Here is a 19,737-nt window from a genome sequence, read left to right as displayed (position 1 = left end):
TAAGAAAATAAAAGACAGTTTCAAGGCTTGATTAGATGTACAAGGAATGAGTTTAAGGAAAGAGTTTCACTTGCAACCTCATAAAAATTCATATATTATACCAACAGCCTGTTACACATTGACAAAACTAGAGAAAAAGCGTTTATGTGAATGCTTGAGATCGGTGAAGTTTCCCGATGGGTATGCGTCAAATATATCTCAGCGCGTAAACATTACGGATTGTAAGGTAATAGGAATGAAAAGTCATCATTGTCACGTCCTTCTACAATGTCTACTACCGGTTGCGATTCATGGATTCCTCCACAAGGATATCAGTGCGGCGCTGATTGAGTTGGGAATATTTTTTAAGGATTTGTATTTGAAATCGTTGAATGTAGAAGTTATTAAACGACTGGAAAAAGACATTGTTGTAATCCTTTGTAAACCTAAAAGAATATTTTCACCTACATTTTTCGATGTCATGGTATACCTAGCGATTCATTTACCGCATGAGACGAAACTTGCAGATCCAGTACAATATCGTTGGATGTATCCAATCGAAAGGTGGTAGAACCTATTAAATTTTTTATCTATTCCATAAACTACATATACCCATGTTTTCATACGTATAACATAATAGTTTTGTATACAGATACTTTCACACACTAAAATGATTTGTGAGAAATAAGGCACATCTAGAGGGATCTATTGTTGAGGCGTACATTGATAATGAGTAACATTTTACTCCATGTATCTTCGTGGCATAGAGACTAGATTCAATCGAGAAGATCGAAATACCGACGAAGGGCAAGAGCATGAACAAGGACTCATATCTGTATTCGCACATAACATCCGTCCTTTAAGATCCCCGACGTTTCAGGATATGGACCTTGGGGATCAAGCAAAGGCGTGGTGGTATGTATTGTACAATTGTAAATTATAGAGTCGTACGTAGAGTAAGTCAAATCTCTCGATAATTGTATCTCTACATACGATGATCTTTAATGTTTCTTGCTGATACGTGCCAATTATGTGTAGCGAACACATCGAGGAGATGAAGTCCCAATACCTTACAAATTATGATCAAATGCATCAGGATTAGTTTCCAGAATGGTTCACAAAATGTGTAAGATTTCACCTTGTATCTCACCACACTTAGAATTTTGTTGTATTGCACAATATTTAAACCTAAAAAAATTTCTAAATAATTACATTCTGTACGTGATAATAGATGAAGACGTTGTGCGCTAGCAACTCTGCGGATGCGTCTGATGTACCCTACTCACTGGCGTGTGGCCCTGGTAGACATGTATGTAGATATACAGGTTGTATTGTAAACGAGATTCAGTTCCACATCGAAGAGCGTGAGAAGTATAGGTCTACACAAAATAGTGCGGTGGTTGTGAAGGGAACACATGAAGAGGTAAAAATTGACTTTTATAGAATTTTGACGGATATTATTGAGCTGAGTTATTGTATGAGAAAGCGGGTGTACTTATTTAAATGTGATTAGTGAAGTTGGGAATACAGACTGACGACTACTTTATGAGCGTAAATTTATCTAGGAAGTGGTTTAAGGACGACCCATTTGTCCTCGCCAACCAAGTTGAACAAGTATTTTACCTCGCTGACACCAGGTTAGGCGGCTCTTGGCACATGGTGTAGAAAATAAAGCTCAGGAACGTATTTGACGTTCCCGAACCAGACGTTGAAGATAGCGAGGACCGAGGAAATGAAACGTTTAGGGTTGAATAAGCATATCAAGAAGACATGTCATCTGAGGATAAATGAACTGTTGAAATGTTAATATTGATGTGGTGCAATTGGACAGAGATGATGTGCCACCTGATCATGTTGATGCCTCAATAATACATGGCATTGTTAGAAATAATATTGATTTCATTGATGATGACTTTGCAGATGATGAAGAGGAAATACTGATCAGCAATAGTGATGGTGAAGAAGAAATAGTCCTAAGCGATAGTAATACAGACAACGAATATTAAATGTACACATGATTTACATATCATTTTTCAATTCGAATAATTTGATTATTACATGTATACATGTTTTACAAGTTATGATTTATTCCTTTAATTGACTTGTTTATAATCCACATTTGCAGTTGAGTCAATTTCTAACACTACTAGAAATAAGGCAAAGGCTACAGATAAAAACCATAGCCATATACCTATGACTACGGTTTTAGTCCGTAGCACGACTGTTGTAGGTGCCATAACAATAGGTCTATAACCTATAGTGACAGATTTAATCCGTAGCTATAAATTCCAATAGCTACAGATATAATTCGTAGCAATCATTTCTATAGTGAAAAGTAGGTACAGCTACGGACAATATTTGTAGTTAAAAGTAGTGCTGGATTTGTAGCAATATGCCGAATTTAATAAAAGCTACGGTTGTCAGATTACCAGCTACGGTTAATATCTGTAGCTATTGCCTACATTAAAAAAAAATAATTATAATCATTCATTCAATCAATTACAATTAGTTATTCATTCAATTACCTAGGTCACTACCAAATGCAGGGATCAATACCAATCTGCAGGTTATTTACTAATACCAGCAGTGTAGATGACTGGCCACATCATGCATGGACATGTCGGATGGTTAAACCAAGAGTACTTTCATACCCGATCCTTGCGAACTGATGAAGCTCTTAGAGCATCCTTCACATACTCCTCCATGGCTGTGAGAAATGATGCTAGAGGCTGCATTATTAACAAGTAAATGACCCAATGACTTGAATTGATCAGAGATAAGCTGATGACAAGTGTCGTCAAAGTCTTGGTAAGAAGTGTTTCAGAATAAAAAGAAAGAAATAGCACTATTCTAAGAGGCATCACTATAAAATTGAAACTGCTACTACCATGTGAGGCTGAACTTGACATATTAGTTATTCCAGTTGAGGACAGTCCAAAATACCTGAAAAGAGCAGCGACTGTGAATCTCATTCATTGAATAGAGACAATTCAAATAAAATATCTATCTAAATGTGGGTTCCACATGCTCACTTATCACGGTTTGCAGCAGCTTTGTTTCTGACTTCTTGTTTCTGGTTTCAACCTTCTTTCTCACATTGATTCGCATAACCTTTCCATTAGGCTTAACGTATTCAAAACCTGAGATTGACTTCACAAATAAGAGTAAATCAGGAAAACAAATACAATTAATGTCACTAGAATTGAAAACTGCAGCAATTAGCAAAATATAAAAGACGCCTTACTGAGATTTGGCAAGTGTGTTCTAGGATGTTATCAACTGCACGTTCTGATCCATTCGCCACTAAATACTCTATTACAGTCAATGCCTGTGAGGGGGAGATGTTTCTCACAGTTGATATACAAGAGAAAAACTCTTGAAAAGAATGAAGTCTGAGAAAGGAATAGAAGCTTTGAACTGGACCATTGCATTGATAAATATGGATATCATTCTTTTTTCACATAAAAGAAAATTTTGGTTGCTGATAAAAGATAATGATAAAAATAGACATGCAAGACATGGAAAGTGGCACGAAAGAGTAGCCGTACCTTATAAACATGGCGCCAGTTTCGGCCAGAATCAGTCAATCTTGTCCAGAGTACATTCATAACCATCTGGCATTCAGTGCTGAACAGAAAAAAAAATGACAATAATTCATGTTCATAACATAAGCAGCATGTCATGCCACCCAAGAGGAATGTAAAGCTACATGATTAAGAGCACCGTATCCTGTTAAAAGAAAACTATTTTTGAACCAATCAAGATCCAAGAAAATGCAATTTTTGGAGAATTGGATTCCAGCCCCCAAATGGGTATTTAAAAGCAGTCCAAAACTTCCAATCCAAATCACCCTAGGATCAATCCTGACCACTTGAACTACATGCACCCCACCAAAAAAAAAGAAGAAGTCTACTTTACAGAATGCATACTTCAATTTATCAAAATCTACCAAGTAATAGGCATGTAGGCACAGTTTTTCAATGAGAAGCTGCAAAAACCTAATAGGAAAATGTGTGTTTGTAACAGATCATAAAACAGATATTATAGGTTGTAATTTTCAAATCAATTAGTTCAGAAGAACTTCAATTTATCAACCAACCCAAAAAGGGTAATCTGAAAATAATACAATAGATAATTGTAATATTGCCAAAAGGAAAATGCAAGAGGACATGCCCAACTGGAAATAGAGCACAGGTCTGTTATGTGAAAGTCAATGAACAAAAAACAAAAGAAAGCAACATCTAGTCTCAATTAGGCCCAACATATGTGAGATAGGAAGAGAAATTGAGAAAGAGAGACAGAGGGAGAAAGAGACCTAATACAACCAATCTATGTGATTTTTGGATCACAACCAATCTACGGGGTTCACAATTCGGAAGGTTTTGATTGACGTTCATGAATTCCATATGGACATCAGACTATTACCTGAAAATTGTGAGCTGCCTTTGGATCTCCAGGATTTTTATCTGGGTGCACCAACCTTGCCTACCATACAAATACAAAGTACTGAATAATGTTTGGACGGACAGCCAGATTACTGAATAACATACATAGTTGCTTCACCTGAATAACCTTTAGTTGCATCCTAATATGTAAGAGATCCTCCACAATTGAGTTAATTAATTCAACTGAGATCTGAGAATTGAGAGTCACAAAATCAGTGCATTTATGCAATTACTAAAAAAAATAATCCAACTAGTCCTATTTTTAATTTTTTTTATATTGAATCTACCTAGTAGAATTCCCTGTTAATTTTGATTTTTCAAACATAGGTTAACCGTGCCAGAAATCAACTTGACATAAAAAAGCTCTAAGCAATAAGTGAATGAAATGGCAGCATTCATGCCAATAAAAAAACAAATAGCTGAATGAAATGGTAGTATTGATGTGAGAACAAAGCACATACCTTTTTTCTTAAAGCTCTTGCAAGTTGCAATGGCCTTTCTCGATCTAGCAAGGAAGATGGAAACCAGCAGGACTGATGCAGAATTTGGAAAAGAAACAAGAGACAAAAGGAAAAATCTCCAGACCCATAAACAACACTCATCATTAGTCATTCCAAAAATGCACAATGGATTCTCCAAGTAACCCAGCCCTTTTGGCCCAACATCCAAGGTTGGCATGTTACTGCGTGACCCACATTGACACTTGTGTGCAGCATCTGTAGTATAAAAATTGTGGGCCACACCACTGACAACAATGGGAGAGATGCCCATCATAAGTTTGTGTTTGAGGCTTTGGATGAGTTGATTTTTAAGATGTATAGTGATACTAGATGGACTAAGTGGCTGCCGCACCTACAAGTCAGTGGGCCCAACAGAACTGAGGTGTTATAGCCTCTGCTTACAATAACAAGAAACAAGCACTACAAGAAAAGGGGGCTTTAGCCTCGGTTCAAAACTGTGGCTAAAAAGGTTAAAAATTGAGGCTAAAGCCTTTAGCCTCAGTTTTGCCTCAGTTATCCAAACGGAGGTTGAAACCCCCGTGGCTAAAGGCTTTAGCCTCAGTTTTAGCAACTGAGGCTAAAACGGCTTTTATAGCCTTGGTTATTCAAGTGAAGCTAAAAGAACATTTTTAGCTTCAATTGTCTCAAAATGAGGCTAAATCAAAATTTTAGCCTCCATTGTTTCCAACCGAGACTAAATCCAAATTTTAGCCTCAGTTGCCTCCAATTGAAGCTAAATCTATTTTTAACCTCGGTTCTCAACAACCGAGGCTAAATCCTTTAGCCACAGGAGTTGTAGTCTCGGTTTTGGTAACTGAGGCAAAACTGAGACTAAAGATGGATTTAGCCTTTGTTGGCATTAACTGAGGCTAAATTCACTTTTTAACCTCAGTTCTCAACAACTAAGGCTAAATCATTTATTTTAACCCATTCATAAACCTGTGCATATTCACTGGTCATTGATCAAATGGCTTGCATTTTTGTTATCAATTATGTGGGTGGAGAAAAACATGAGAATCACACCCACTTTTCAAATTGAAATTTTAGTTTCTATTTGGAATAGAAATATGGAAAAAAAAACATTTAAAGGGCCCATTCAAACGTGATATTATTCCATCCAAACAACATATAGGTGAAATGTTATTGCAAAGTCCTAGGTGGCTTATTAGCTAGCTTCAAGCGCTTCTTATACGGTTCAATGTTGAATTCTTCCATAGAACTCCCGATATCACATCTTTCCTGCATGTAGGCTGAGCTACTAGGGAGATGAAGGGCATCTGAAACTCCCAAAGAAGTCTTGCCTTCATCCCCATCATTAGAAGAAAACTTGAATTTTGACAAGTCTGACAAGTGATGCCTAGAAAGAAAGCAATGAATCTCAGAAAATTTACTACAAAACTGAGATACAGCATCATTTTCAAAAAGAAGCAAGAAGTAATGAGTTGTTACCTTATGAGGAACCTAGATTCTTTATGGAAACATGGATTCCATCACAACTTATCGGACCAAATCCATCAAATACAGCAGTTTGAATAGCAGATTTTGACAATACATTTCCGCCATGTAAAAGGTCACCCTCAGGAGCTAGGGGAGCTGGAGGATGTCTTGGTGTCTCTCCTGATAGGAATGCAACATATTCTCCAAGCACAGATGATTCTTTTCTCATCAAACCCTCTTCCGCATGTGAAACTGCACATTTCTGATCATCCTTCAAAGCATCTGATTTCCATATCATTTCATTAACGCCTCTCTGAATAGCACAGTAGAGATCATGTTCCATCATCTCAGGGGAAGATGTAACATCTGTGCTTGAATTATAAGATGCATTTGACACTTGAATGTTCCTCATAGCATCAGGGGGGGCTGCACATGCACGTATGTTCAGATCACTAGTATATGGATTTTGATGGGTCACCTACACCATGAGTGAAATGGTTCTATTTCATGCCAAATGATTCATGGTGAGGCCCACCTGGATGGCTTAGATGTTCAACATAGCATATCAAGTATAGTACAAATATCATAGTTCCTTAACAATTAATGGCAAACTTCATAAACTGTTACAACCAACTCTAATTCTATATTTATCTATCAAGATGCACCTCAAATCACAATATGGTCACTTTGTTCAGTCAGCATCAGATAATACCTCACACAAATATTGTAAGCTATGAAAACATAAATATGGAACAACATACATCCAAAATCACCCCATTAATACTAGAAAGTAACTAATCCCTCCATTATAAGTTTCAAGAAATCCTTAGAACTATAGAATTGCTAAGAGAAGCAGTACTCACTCATAAGAACACTAAAGAGCATCAAAAGACTCTAGACCAATGAGATTACAATTCTTAATCAATAAAAACAGGACACCTAAGCACTGCTACTCTATTTCATATGAATCCTTACGCATGCATAGCTAAACTTATCTGGTTACACCTAAAAGACATATATCAAGGAGTTACGAAAGCAACATTTTACCAAAAACATCACTAATAAGCATCTTACACAAAGAAATCCAATACGCATAACTTCAATCAATGCTATATAAAAAAATAATTTAAAAAAAAAAAAAATGCATGGATAAAATGAGGAACTTGGCAGGGTCAACTTGCTTTGGCAGGGCTTGTGCATGGTGTCCAAATTTTATATATATATAAAGATCAGTTTAAGTTCAGTATCAACTCAGTTAACCTTCTATCTAATTCTGCCAAATTGAGTTTGTGCATTAAGAAAGTCATTTGTGGGATGAGTCTGATTATTTTTAAATACGTTTCAATAGCAATTGTAGTAGTATGGAGGATTCTATTAATGGCACAGTGCATGAAAACTGATGGATGAGCATGTATGAATTGGAGAGGATTCAAGACAGGACAGGTTTAGGAGTGGTAGCTGGGCAAAAGCTGCTCCTAAAAGAATAATTTTTCAAGAATGAAGTCCTAAATGAACTTGCCCCAGGAGAGAGATCACACAATTTGTCAAAAAAATGGAGATCGCATCGAAGTACTATGAATGAAGACCTTGAAATGAACAAGGTTAGATACACCACCCTGTAAGAACTTCAAATAAATAAGAATCTGACCAAAAAAAAAAAAAAATCCATTTAAACAACAAAAAAAGGGACAGAAAATGCTACCTGAGAAGGTTTTTTATTGATAATTCTACCTTGTAAACCTGTATCTTTTCTCCTTGTGGCTCTTTAATGAAATTCCAGTTATGGTTCAAAAGAATGCCAAAGTTACCAACAGGTGTTTCAGAAACGTACATAATTGACAACCATGAAACCCATCTCAATTGATGGTCATTAGGAACTTAGGAAAAGCATGTCAGAGCATATAATATCATTCTGAATATACCCACACATGTGTACAGATACATATGTACGTGCATTTTAGTTTAATAATCTAATCATGTAACGTCTACTCTACAGTACCCAACAGCAGTTTCACTTGAGCAAATCCCATAACCCAAGAACCTGTATTTAACTAATTGAATAGGTCAACCTCAGCATAGAATTGTTCAGGAAGTCGATTAATCTATTACTTTTTTTTTTTTTTTTTGATAGGTAAGCAAAGTTCGAACCCAACATCGACCACCTTGTGCAGATGAGGGTCAACATTTTCCTTGTCGTCGTATTCTTCATTAGATGAGCTGAAATGAATTCATCAAACAAGGGTTCCCAATAGTCATGATAGGATACTCAAGAAAAAAAAATGAGTAGAATGAAAAATATCAGTTTCTTTTCCCTCCTAACTCTCTGTTACACCACCCTTTCATAGCATGACTCCTAAGTCAAATCCTCTTATCGTTCAACTAGGACTGGAACTATGCTTCAAGGTGCATGCATGGACCTTGTAACATCCCATGATTAATATGCATAACATGCAAACAATCTACATACCAAGAAGCCTCACAAAAAGAGGGAGCTCTGCCTTTAGCAACTTGGTAGCATAGTTTAAGATATCCTCCCTTGAGCAAATATATTTTTGCAAAGACATGGCTCTAGTCTGAACCTGCAAATTGTATATTTAAGTAAATTTGTCAGTAAAAAATCAAATACTAAGCCATTGTTAAAACAGGTTTAGAAGCACTACTAAGAGGAGCATAAAGAATTCTGTAATTTAAACCGTTCACAAGGGTTTGTAATGAATAGAAATAGTGCAATTGCATAGAATCATTTCACAAAATCTGTAAATTAAAAGAATTTTGTAGTACAAAATGGCACTAGTGTGTAACCAAAAGCAGAAAGGGAAGGGTGCTGCTAGCAGCCAGAGTGGTGATTTCTTTATACCTTAATTGTAATAATAATAATATTGTTGTTGTTGTTGTTGTTGTTGTTGTTGTTGTTGTTTATCTTGGTAAGTTGCAGTTGATAGTAGGACAACAAACAAATTAGAAATATCTTCTAGTGTATATTCTCATGTTAACTAGCAAATAAGTTAAGTAGCCATCATTACATTTTAAAGGTTTCTGGATTACATGACAACTAATATCAATTTTCTCTAATCATGAGATGATGAAGAACTCGGATGAGCTGCATTCACTTACCATGATTTAATGCTAGATGCAGCATTTTGTGCAATGAAAAGGCACAATCATAGGAGGAAATAACAAAAGAAAACCCATTCACAAAAAACTAGTACAACTCAACCATTTATTGTAAACATGTAAAATAAAATAACACAAAAATTTAAATATTTCTATATTGTTGCAGATAGCAGGGACTTAGAAACAAACAATTCCTTCAAATTGATTGAATGCATTGTTCAAATTTTAGCACTGACAAAATGGTACAAGACTGCATTTGGATGGCATGTTTGGTTGCCACTTTAAACTAGTGGAAATAACCAAATTCCCAATCCCCCTGTAAAAATGCTAATGGCCTGTTTGGTTGCAACTTAAAAATGAGTTCATCTCATTTAGGGGGCATTTGGATCGTAAGCTACTTATGCTGCAAGTAGCTTATCTTAGTTTCTACTTATTAAGACGATAAGTATGTTTGGTAAACAACATACTTATCAGCTTCTCCTTTCTTTCGTCTCTCATGATGCATCTCTTCAGAAACTAATGAAAAAAAAAGTGCATGACAATTGGTATCCAGTCAGTTATCACAACCACTATCCGCCCATCTAACAATGTGCCCTGTGGTGCAAATCAGATCAATTGGTTTTCCTTACAAGCATTTTTCATTTGGAAATTGTAGTAGTAGAAAAGTGTATGACAATTTCCATACACATACTCAACCTAAGGAATTGAATGATTTGGATGTGATGCAAATGATGGATCTGAAGTGCAGTATTAAAGATGGCTGATGACCTAAATATCTCTCAAATTTGAAGATCCCAACCATTTGATCATTGTCTTTTGTTCCATTGAATGTGAACAGCTGCTGGGTTTTTTTTTTTTTTTTTAATAATCTTTACCATCTTTTCATAGTTTGCCTTTTTTTTTTTTCGTAGATTACCTATCAAAGATTTGTGATTGTTCCATCAGGAAGTGGGCTTTCCTCATCCACAGCTGGGCCCCACATGCATGCAATCACCATACTGAGGCTCTGGACCATTTAAATCTTCTGATCATTGTAGTTTACATAGAATAAAAACAAACTGACCTTAAAAACGGTGCCAAATCCACCTTGACCCAGCTTATTTGCAGGATTGAAGTCTTCGGTGGCGATCTTCAGTTTTGTGTAACTGAAAGTGTTTGGTCTAAGACCCATTCTTAAAAACTCTACAAATGCACATAAAAATATAGGTTGCATTCATACATTCACTTCAATCCAATACATGGGCTTAGAAACATTTATACCATTAGCAATTGAAGTTACATTTATTTTGATTGCTCATTGGATTTGAATGAATCTATTTTAGTAATCATAAGAAAATTTTAAGGAAATAAAAATATACACAGTTGAAAAAACTTGAACCAAATGAATGGGATCGGCACATTTAGGGTGTGTTAGGATGTTACTGACCTCTTAACATTTACACGAAAAACAACGTATGGAACTGCTCCAAAACAGAGTATGGAACTGCTCTAAAACAGATTCATCGGAGGAAAAAAAAAATAGAACTGTAATCTTTTGTAATTTTGAGATGACGTGCTCTCAACAACACATCAGCAATCTATATGGGAAAAAAAAAGAATTAATGAATTATGAAGATTTTATCCCCTTTTGAAAGATTACGGAGAAAAGCAAAAGGAAAAAGGGATTAGCTCAAACCAACAAATCTGTAGTGTAAATCGATTCATCTAAATCATCATCCTGTTGAATAGAAATGCAAAGATTAGTATCCATGAGAACATCCAGAACCAGATAGAATAACTTGATAATGAAACTAATATACATGACAACGAAAGAGCAAAAGACAAGCAAACAAGCATATAAGCAAAAGACTACGCCGATTAACGGAGCGCAAGGGGCTTTAACTTCCATTTCTGAATAGGATCGCCAAAAGTAGCAGCTGTAGTCCATCTACGAGCATCTACGAGCTTTCCGGGTATGAATCTCTCGATTAAAGATCGGAAATCGCCAGAAAAATGGAAGGAGAGATCGAGAGAAAAGGGGCGAAGACTAGGGTTTCAGCTCTTTTTTCGGAAATCTGAGATCGAGAGAAAAGGAGTGGAAGGAGCGAAATGAAAAGAATCGAGCTTACCTTGAACTGATTTGGATCTGGATCTGAATGATAAGGAGGTCTTCTAGCAGCTCTCCTTCTTCCAATCGAGAGAGAGAGAGAGAGAGAGAGAGAGAGAGAGAGAAGGGTTTTGGGAAGTCTGCTGCGCGTGGGAGAAAAGGGCGGATGGATTCATTTCGTTCTGTTTTGGGAGGGGCGCGTGACGGACGGCCTTTAAGACATTCGGTTTTAGGATCGTGGGGCTCACTGTGATGTATTTTATATATCTACTCCATTCATTAATTTTAAAGTATTATTTTAAGTGTTGATGCAAAAAATGAATTAGATCAAAGCTGTAAAAAGACCACACAACATATTAATAATAAAAATTTAATTTTTATTATTTCTTATGGTGTGGTCTACTTAGACTTTTAATTTACATAATTTTTGGGCTCATTCATTGAAATTATATATCAGAATTGATGGACGGCTTAGATCAAACACATATATTCTAATGGGCCTCATGGAGCCCTTTAAGCACCATCAATATCTAATAAGGTTCAAGTGAAGAGGTTGGTTTTAGCTACAGATCAATTAGGTTTTAGCCACGGATAAAATCTGTAGCAAAATTGCTAAAGATTTAATCTATGACACTTTCAAAGTTTGTGGCCGTTACTCGATTTTTTGTTAGTGTGATCATGTCCTCCTCAAACCGGAGCGTAGCGGAAGCGTGCAGCATACTTTATTAGCTGTTGCGGATGGACTTTCCGGCCCTATCTTCTTCTGGTAGGGCCAAAGATATACCCGATCTGATCGATGAGTGTAGGGAAGAATATATCGACGATGACTCAGATGAAAGATTATACAATCTCAAACAAATTCCGGACTTGATTGAGGAATATAACCGCTGGAAGCTTCGAATGGAAGATGCGGTTTTATCATTTGTACGTCTGAATGGAGTCCCGAGAGATCAGATTTCTCCTATTGTGACTGGCATGTTGGCTGTAATAATGTCGAGTGCTTCACACAGCTTGACATATACTTCTACAGCATACGATAACTTGTGCAGGGAGTACTTCAAATAGTTGATCCGAAGTTGTAGATTATTACAATGAAATACATGTATTTAATATAGAATGACAATGTGTAATGGAATTTCTAAATTTTACTAGAGTGTTTATAGTTTTATTATATTCTATTTGCATTATAGTGTAATGGTCTAATTATATTTTAATCATCTCTCTAAGCATAAGTACAAATTCATTATACCATTAACACTACTTCTATAATGTTTTAGTATATTTCACTTGCACTGTAAAGTTAATGTGTTTATTATATTGATGTTCATACACTTGTACTGACATTATTTAAATTTATAAGTTCATAGTTCGCACAGCTTAGTCATGGCACCAGGTGGAAGATCAGGTTGTTCGTGCACTGGATCTACCCCTTCCACCGTGATTCGGCGGAGACAGCATCAACGTCGCATGCTGCATCACAGGCGTCTGAGCCCTCTGTTCAGCATACACCGGGCACTACATGTAAGTGTAGACATATATTTCTTTTAGTGACTTCTGTTTATATTTAGACTTACATATTTCTTTTGCGACAGCATCATTAACCAGTCGACGAGGACGTGGACCCACGTGTGTGTTAGTTTTAGAGCGACTTACGCGTGAGGGTAGGGTAACGGTAGAGTTCCCATAGGACTGCCTTAGACCTGTTGGGGATAATGCCAGATTATTTACGTCAAAGCTCAGTGTCCTATGTCGATATCTGATCCCTGCCACCACCCCCGTTGGGCAGGCATGACAGATGATGTGCGGCTTCAGAAAAATTTTAGTAAATTAAATTTTCTTTTCTAAAAGTTCATTTACGGTGATTTTCTTGATAAGTTTATTGCCTTAATCTATTATTTACGAAACTGCAGGATAAATTTGTCTTATATCTGAGTGTTCCCTACATTTCTCATATCGTGGACGACATGTCAAGGAGCAGTTCAAGGAGTACTGCGGGGATTTACATCGTCAGTACAAGTAGTGCAGGAGCCACGAGGAGGCCGTACTGTCCGCACCGCCGCAGGTGACTACAGACGACTAGCGAACACTCTGCGACAGATTTTCTTCTAAGGCTTTTCAGATAATATTTACATATTTATGATATCTTAAGGTAACAATTAAATTCGCAATTAATAATAATGTATTATGAATAATGTGTTCAGAAGAAGAGCAGAATAAATTCTGCGAACATGGGAAAGTTAGAAGTGAACCACGTAGCTGGTTCAAAGTCATTTCTACGATGTTGTCACGACATGGTAAGAAATTTTTGGTGATTATTAAGTTGATATATTGAAAGTCATTTATATTAACTCTATTGTTCTTTTAATTGCACAACGAGATTCCGTCATCGACCAAGAGCCTAGACCAGTAGACCTCTACAAAGAGACTCACTGTCGACAGGCAACGGGATCTTGGGTTCATCCTAGACCCAACAAGAATTGGGTAAAAATCCTTACATTGTAAAATTTAATTACATTGAATTATACTAATGTCATTCGTTATGAAAATTCATATGTTTTCATTATAAGCAGCGATGGACACCATACGCAGTCAGCCCACTCTCGAAGGTAGTCAGTGGAGTGAGCCAGATATCCTGAGTGAGGTGCTTGGCACCCGTTCTGAATATGTGTGTAGGCTTGATCATGGTGCCAAGCTCATGACACCCGCTAGACCTGATTCCAGCAGATCCGTCGTTGGCGAGAGTGCCTACGCCAAGTTGATATCACAGAGAGAGAGGTTCAGCAACTATGAGTCATCATCGATGAGATCAGAGAGCAGTTGGAGAGGTAGAGGGAGGACCAAGAGAGGAGGATTGAGGAGATGCGGGTGCAGAGAGAGAGGTTCAGCAGCTACGAGTCATCGTCGACGAGATCATAGAGCAGTTGAAGAGGCAGAGGGAGGACCAGGAGAGGAGGATTGAGGAGATGCAGGTGAAGCATGAGCGATGGATGCAGGAGATGTTTCAAGCTCTCAGTGCATGCTTGCTCACCGATGCCCCACCACCTCCGCCTTTATCTTCGTGATTTTTTTTTTTATGATTTATTTTATATACGAATGTTAAACTTATATGTATTTGTGCATGGATGAATGTGATGTGGATAAGATTGTTTGTGTATGTATGGATGTGGTTTGTGTTTGGATGGATGTAGTTTGTGTTTGGATGAATGTGAATGTGAATATGATGAAATATATTGTAACAGGTGTATATCAGGAATTTTTGTCTGAATTTTGAAAAAAAGAAAAAAACAAAGATTTTTACCGACGAAATATTTTGTAGGTAAAAGTTTCATCCACATTTTTTACCTACGAAAAATTTCGTAGCTACGTAAAAGTTTAGTCAACATTTTTTACTTACAAAAAATTTCGTCAGTAAAAGTTTCATCAACATTTTTTACTTATGAAAAAATACTTCAGTAAGAGCCTTACCATTATCGAGGATGTGATTTTTCATCGGTAAAAGCCTTTACCCACGGTCTTTTACTGACAAATTTGCTGACAACATATTTTGTCGGTATAACTCATTACCGACGAAAAAAACATCTTTTATCGACGAAAAAATTCATCGGTAAAAGAGCAATTTCCTGCAGTGAAAGTTGGTAATTTATCCACATTAAAAAAATAATAATAATAAATAAAAATAATAAAAATAAAAATAAAAATCTAAGGTAGTAGTGTTATGGTAAATTGGCTTTTGTACAATGGGCCATCCATGAATTGTCCCATTTCACCAAGATGGATTCACTATGCATCCAACAAGAAAGAAATATAGGTTCCTCGCCCATCAATCAACATGAAGCGGCGTCCAGCGTTAGACTTGATTGGTCACGCTCCCATTTACAATCATGGATTGAACAGTGATAAGTAAATTATGGTGGCCCTACCTTAGTGTACCGTTACTTGTTGGCCCATGAAATGTTGGATACACCTAAGTGGATGGTCCAGATTAATCGATAAACTTACAACATGCGCCCCTGTAATCAGAATGTGGAGGCCTGCTTAGCTCCACCAGGATGTACGTCTTTTATCTATTGCTGTCCATTCATTTTTCCAGCTCATATATTAGGGAATGAGCCCAAAAATCAGGCAGATCCAGGTCTCAGGTAGACTACACCACATAACATGAAAAGCAGAAAAGGTGGTGATTGAACAGTGTCCATTTAAAACTTTCCATTTAAAACTTTTAGGGGCAACAAAACTTTTGGATCAAGATAATATTTGTGTTGTCCCTTCATCCAGCTCGGTTTGACCTAATTAACAGGTTGGATGGCAGTGGTCTCTAGGAAGTTTTTAATGGTGGGAGTACCACTGTTTTCCTACATTGTGGTCCACCTGAGATTTGGATCAGGCGTGGATTAGATACTGACAAGGTCAGTAGTCAACTTATTATTGAAGTGATGTCACCAAGCTCTGTTACGTGTTGTGCATCGTTTTTGAGCTTCTTCCCTAAAATAATTATCTAAAATAGATGAACAGTGTGGATAAAATATATACATTATGGCGGATCCCACAGATCACCGTCCAGTAGCAACTTGGCTTCTAGCTGTGGTTGCGTTCCAAGAATGCAGCTGAGAGTGCCTTGAGCAGTATACCGGGGAACGGATTGGCTTCTCCCCCTGACACCAGCCTCGATGGCTGGTGGTCGGTGATCTGTGGGCCCCACCATGATGTATGTATTTCATCCATTTTTAAAGATCATTTTAAGCTCTATGCCAGAAATTAAAGGGTTATAAATGTCAGGCCTATGTCCTAGTGGCCATTTCGTTCCTTAAGGCCCCACGGTCCTCCCGATCGAATTCCGGCAACCTGCGTCGCGTAAATAGCATTTGCGCGTGACCTTGAGCTGCATCCTATAAATCCGAGTCTGCTTGACCCGAGACCCATGCCATTGCGACCACGTCGTCGCTGCAGTTCCAACGCTGCATCTCATGCGTCAATCCGAGTTGTAGATCAAAAGTTGTAAGCTGCGCATCATTGGGACCATTGATCATGATGTGGGGCCCACCTTGTGCTCGTGCACATTTTCCTAGGTGAACCCAACCGAGGTTCATCGTTTCCCCTGAGAGCTAACTATAGCCTAGCCCATCTAGACTAGGTTGATGACATCATCCTCATGAGCATGCCTTACATGTAATAAGTACAAGCATGCTTTCTTCTCTTTCCTAGGCTCTTACAAAGCCATCATTACACATCTCTCTTTCTTCTCTCTCCCTCTCTCTTTATTTTTATCTCCCCTAGCAAGAGAAGCCATGAACATCCCAAGCTAGAGAGAGAAACTCATCAAAAAATTCAGCCACATTCTACTATAGATCCCCTTCAATCCAGCCTTTGGATCATGATCTCCATCGTTGCAAGAGCCTCATAGGAGCATTGGAAGGCTAGGGAGGAAGAAGAAGGTTGGGTGGGTGTTTCTCTCTCTCTCTCTCTCTCTCTCTCTCCATGTAGATGTGGCCCGCCTGATGTGTGTGCTCAGTTGGTCCAAACCGTCCAGCAGGTGGGACAGCTTGACTGTCCCATTTTCTGGACGTCAGTTGGCCACCTTGCTGCCCTGTTTCTCATGGTTCAAATGCAAGGGAGAACGCATGAATTTGAGCTTGATCTGGAGTGCATGGCCCATCCAGGTGGACCACATCATGATACATGCGTCACTTCCCAACTGTCCAGCAATCTGGACAGCATGTTGTTCCCTTTTTATAGTCTGCATGACCAGTTGGACATGTAGGGGTGAATGTAGGGACAGATCATCTTGGTCTTTTGGTGGAGTGGGACGGCCCACTAACGTATGGCCCCAACCTTGATGTATGCTTTCTACCCCCTACTGTCCATCTAAGGAGATCATTTTAGGACGTGGGTCCCTATTTGGGACGGGACTGCAGCAAAAATTTGTCAGCCGCAGGCCCATGGTGATGTTTATGTTTAATCCACTCCATCCATCCTTTTTGTGGCACATCTGGACAGGTCCCACCCTCCTGGTGGACCATCTACAGGTTGGACCCACCATGTGTATGTGTTTTATCCATGCTACCCGCCCAACAGAGCATCTTGCTGTCCGTTCTGGGCAGGCTCTGTTTGGAGGGAAACCACAAATATCACCTTGATTTCCAACAGGGTGGCCCACTCACGTGGACCCCACCCTGTTACATGTGTAGTATCCACCATCCGACAGCATGGGACGCACCATGGTGTGTTTCATCCAGACCATTCAGCCAGGGGATGTCTAGCAGCAAGGGCTGCCGGACTCTATGTAGGGAAAATAAATATCAGCTTTATCCAAAGATGAGGTGGGCCACACGTGTGGACCCACCATTGATGTATGCGTTTCATCCGTACAGTCCACCGTCCACGTGTGGACGGTGGGACCCAGGTCAGGGATGTGTTTTACATATAGGCCGTTCGTCAGGAGCCTGGGCGTGGGACTCCACGATGTATGTGTTTTTCCCACGTTGCCCACACGTGGATAGTGGGACCCACCACAATGTATGTACTGTATCCACACTGTCCATCCAACTCCCCAGCCTATTTTAGGTGTTGGGCTGAAGGATGAAGTCAATCCAAACCTCTGGTGAGCCACATCGTCAAGTAGACTATTTTAATAGTAATAAATTGTTAAGCCGGCTGTGATGTTTCTGTATACCAAAAATGTTGAATATGGACTTGTTAGACCCCTCACAAACCGGAGGACCCAACCAGCGGAGTGGATCCTCCTGATGTGGGCCCCACCTATGAAAAAACCATAAGTACATAAAAACAAAAATATATATATATGTTGACGCTGCTGCTGCCAGCGTCTTGTTGTAACAATGGGCAGGGACTGTGGGTCCCAGCCACAGGCCCACCATGATGTGTATCAAGCATCCACACTGTCCATTTGATGGGTCCCCTTTAATTATTGGGATATCCCAAGAATCAGCTTACACGGCACTCAGGTGGCCCACACCATCTAAAATCATGTGATGACATGTTAACACACATAAAAACACTCGCTAGTGCCCACCTGAAATTTGGATGCATCTTAAACTCGGTCTAACCCCTTAATCTAGTGGGACACACATAATTGATGGGCTGGATTTGTGGACTGCTGCTTGATGGGCCCAACAAATGATTATGAATGCTTGAATGGAGGGTAAACCTCTCCATTGTTGTGCAGGGTGAGGCCCACACAAGCCACGGATTGACTTGATTTTAAGTCCCACGCCCCACGTTCAGATATGTGCGGGCTACCACCTGGAGTTTATGGCCCATCCTAATACAAGGAAAACTGGTGTTTAAAAGTAGGGCCGAGGACGATTGTCTGGAAATTCCTGTGCAGGAATTTCAGTGGGTCATGTTCAGCCTTATGCCAAAAATCGTGTATTCGAATCCGTCAAGGCCTACTATAGGGGATGTTTCTTTTACATGTCGGATTATTAGTATGCCTTACGACTTCGCCTAGAATGGACCCCAAGTGTTTGAAATCTGGGCGTAAAGATGGGACAAATCCACTTCTGAAATGCACGTCTGATTTTCTAAGTTTTAGACCAACTTTGGGCATATGTACTTGAACCTACGAGTTGAACACTACTTGAAACTTTCAAAATATACCATTGATCAAAGAGATAATATTTTGATTGGGTCAAAGAAGACCCCACCTGATTGGGGAGTGGATCTCAAAATGGTGCTAGGCATAGTGGTGAAGGAAGTTTCGTGCAAAAAATTTAAATGCCCATGTTTGGCCTTGTGCTAAATATCGTATGTGTACATCCAGAAGACTGGACCTTTTGGGTTTTGAAGTACAAACATAGGGTTACCTAGGGCACCTGATGGCATTCCAAAAGGCGGCCCCACCTAATCGTGGGACACGCCCAAAAATGGCTAAAAGTCATTTCTGCACAGATTTTCTGCACCTCTCCCAAGCACTATTGTTTGGGCCTTCATAGAAACTTATGCATACATGATCAAGGAGGGCTGCCTCACAGGTTTTGGTACTCATACATAAAACTATAATATAAAGATTTTCCTTCATCATAAGCAGACCCCACATAGTTTTAAATTTGTTTGATAGAAATTTTATATGGGGTCCACCTTCCCAAAGAACTTAATAGAGTATCTAAATCTTGTACGTGAACCCTCAGGTTGTGGTGTTCCCAAAATCTTGAGTGGA

The 19,737-nt window shown here is 38.7% G+C and overlaps 1 protein-coding gene and 1 long non-coding RNA gene across 2 annotated transcripts; both read right to left on the bottom strand.

Annotated features, from left to right (window-relative positions):
* Positions 1-2,404: 2,404 nt before the first annotated feature.
* Positions 2,405-5,884, bottom strand: LOC131226934 (uncharacterized). The gene is made up of 10 exons (XM_058222634.1): positions 5,864-5,884; positions 4,886-4,957; positions 4,552-4,614; positions 4,405-4,464; positions 3,909-3,967; positions 3,528-3,606; positions 3,224-3,307; positions 3,019-3,129; positions 2,631-2,708; positions 2,405-2,437 (listed from the first exon to the last, which is right to left on the bottom strand). Exons 1-10 carry the CDS (start codon positions 5,882-5,884, stop codon positions 2,405-2,407), a joined length of 660 nt encoding a protein of 219 aa, XP_058078617.1.
* A 2,465-nt stretch (positions 5,885-8,349) lies between these two features.
* LOC131227963 (uncharacterized) lies at positions 8,350-11,684 on the bottom strand. Its single transcript, XR_009162653.1, has 3 exons — positions 11,584-11,684; positions 8,829-8,940; positions 8,350-8,578 (listed from the first exon to the last, which is right to left on the bottom strand). It is a non-coding gene; the product is annotated as an uncharacterized LOC131227963 (long non-coding RNA).
* Positions 11,685-19,737: the final 8,053 nt, after the last annotated feature.

This window comes from Magnolia sinica, chromosome 15 (genome assembly GCF_029962835.1).
Source record: "Magnolia sinica isolate HGM2019 chromosome 15, MsV1, whole genome shotgun sequence".
Taxonomy (NCBI): domain Eukaryota; kingdom Viridiplantae; phylum Streptophyta; class Magnoliopsida; order Magnoliales; family Magnoliaceae; genus Magnolia; species Magnolia sinica.
The sequence above is the reverse complement of the archived record's forward strand: the minus strand, read 5'-3'. Positions and strand labels throughout refer to the sequence as shown.

Coding starts and splice junctions, on each gene's coding strand:
- LOC131226934 (XM_058222634.1), bottom strand. CDS start 5,884: ATGACCAGTGAATATGCACAG. Junction 4,958..5,863: donor TGACCAGTGAATATGCACAG/GTTTATGAATGG, acceptor ATTCTGCATCAG/TCCTGCTGGTTTCCATCTTC. Junction 4,615..4,885: donor CAAGAGCTTTAAGAAAAAAG/GTATGTGCTTTG, acceptor CTCAATTCTCAG/ATCTCAGTTGAATTAATTAA.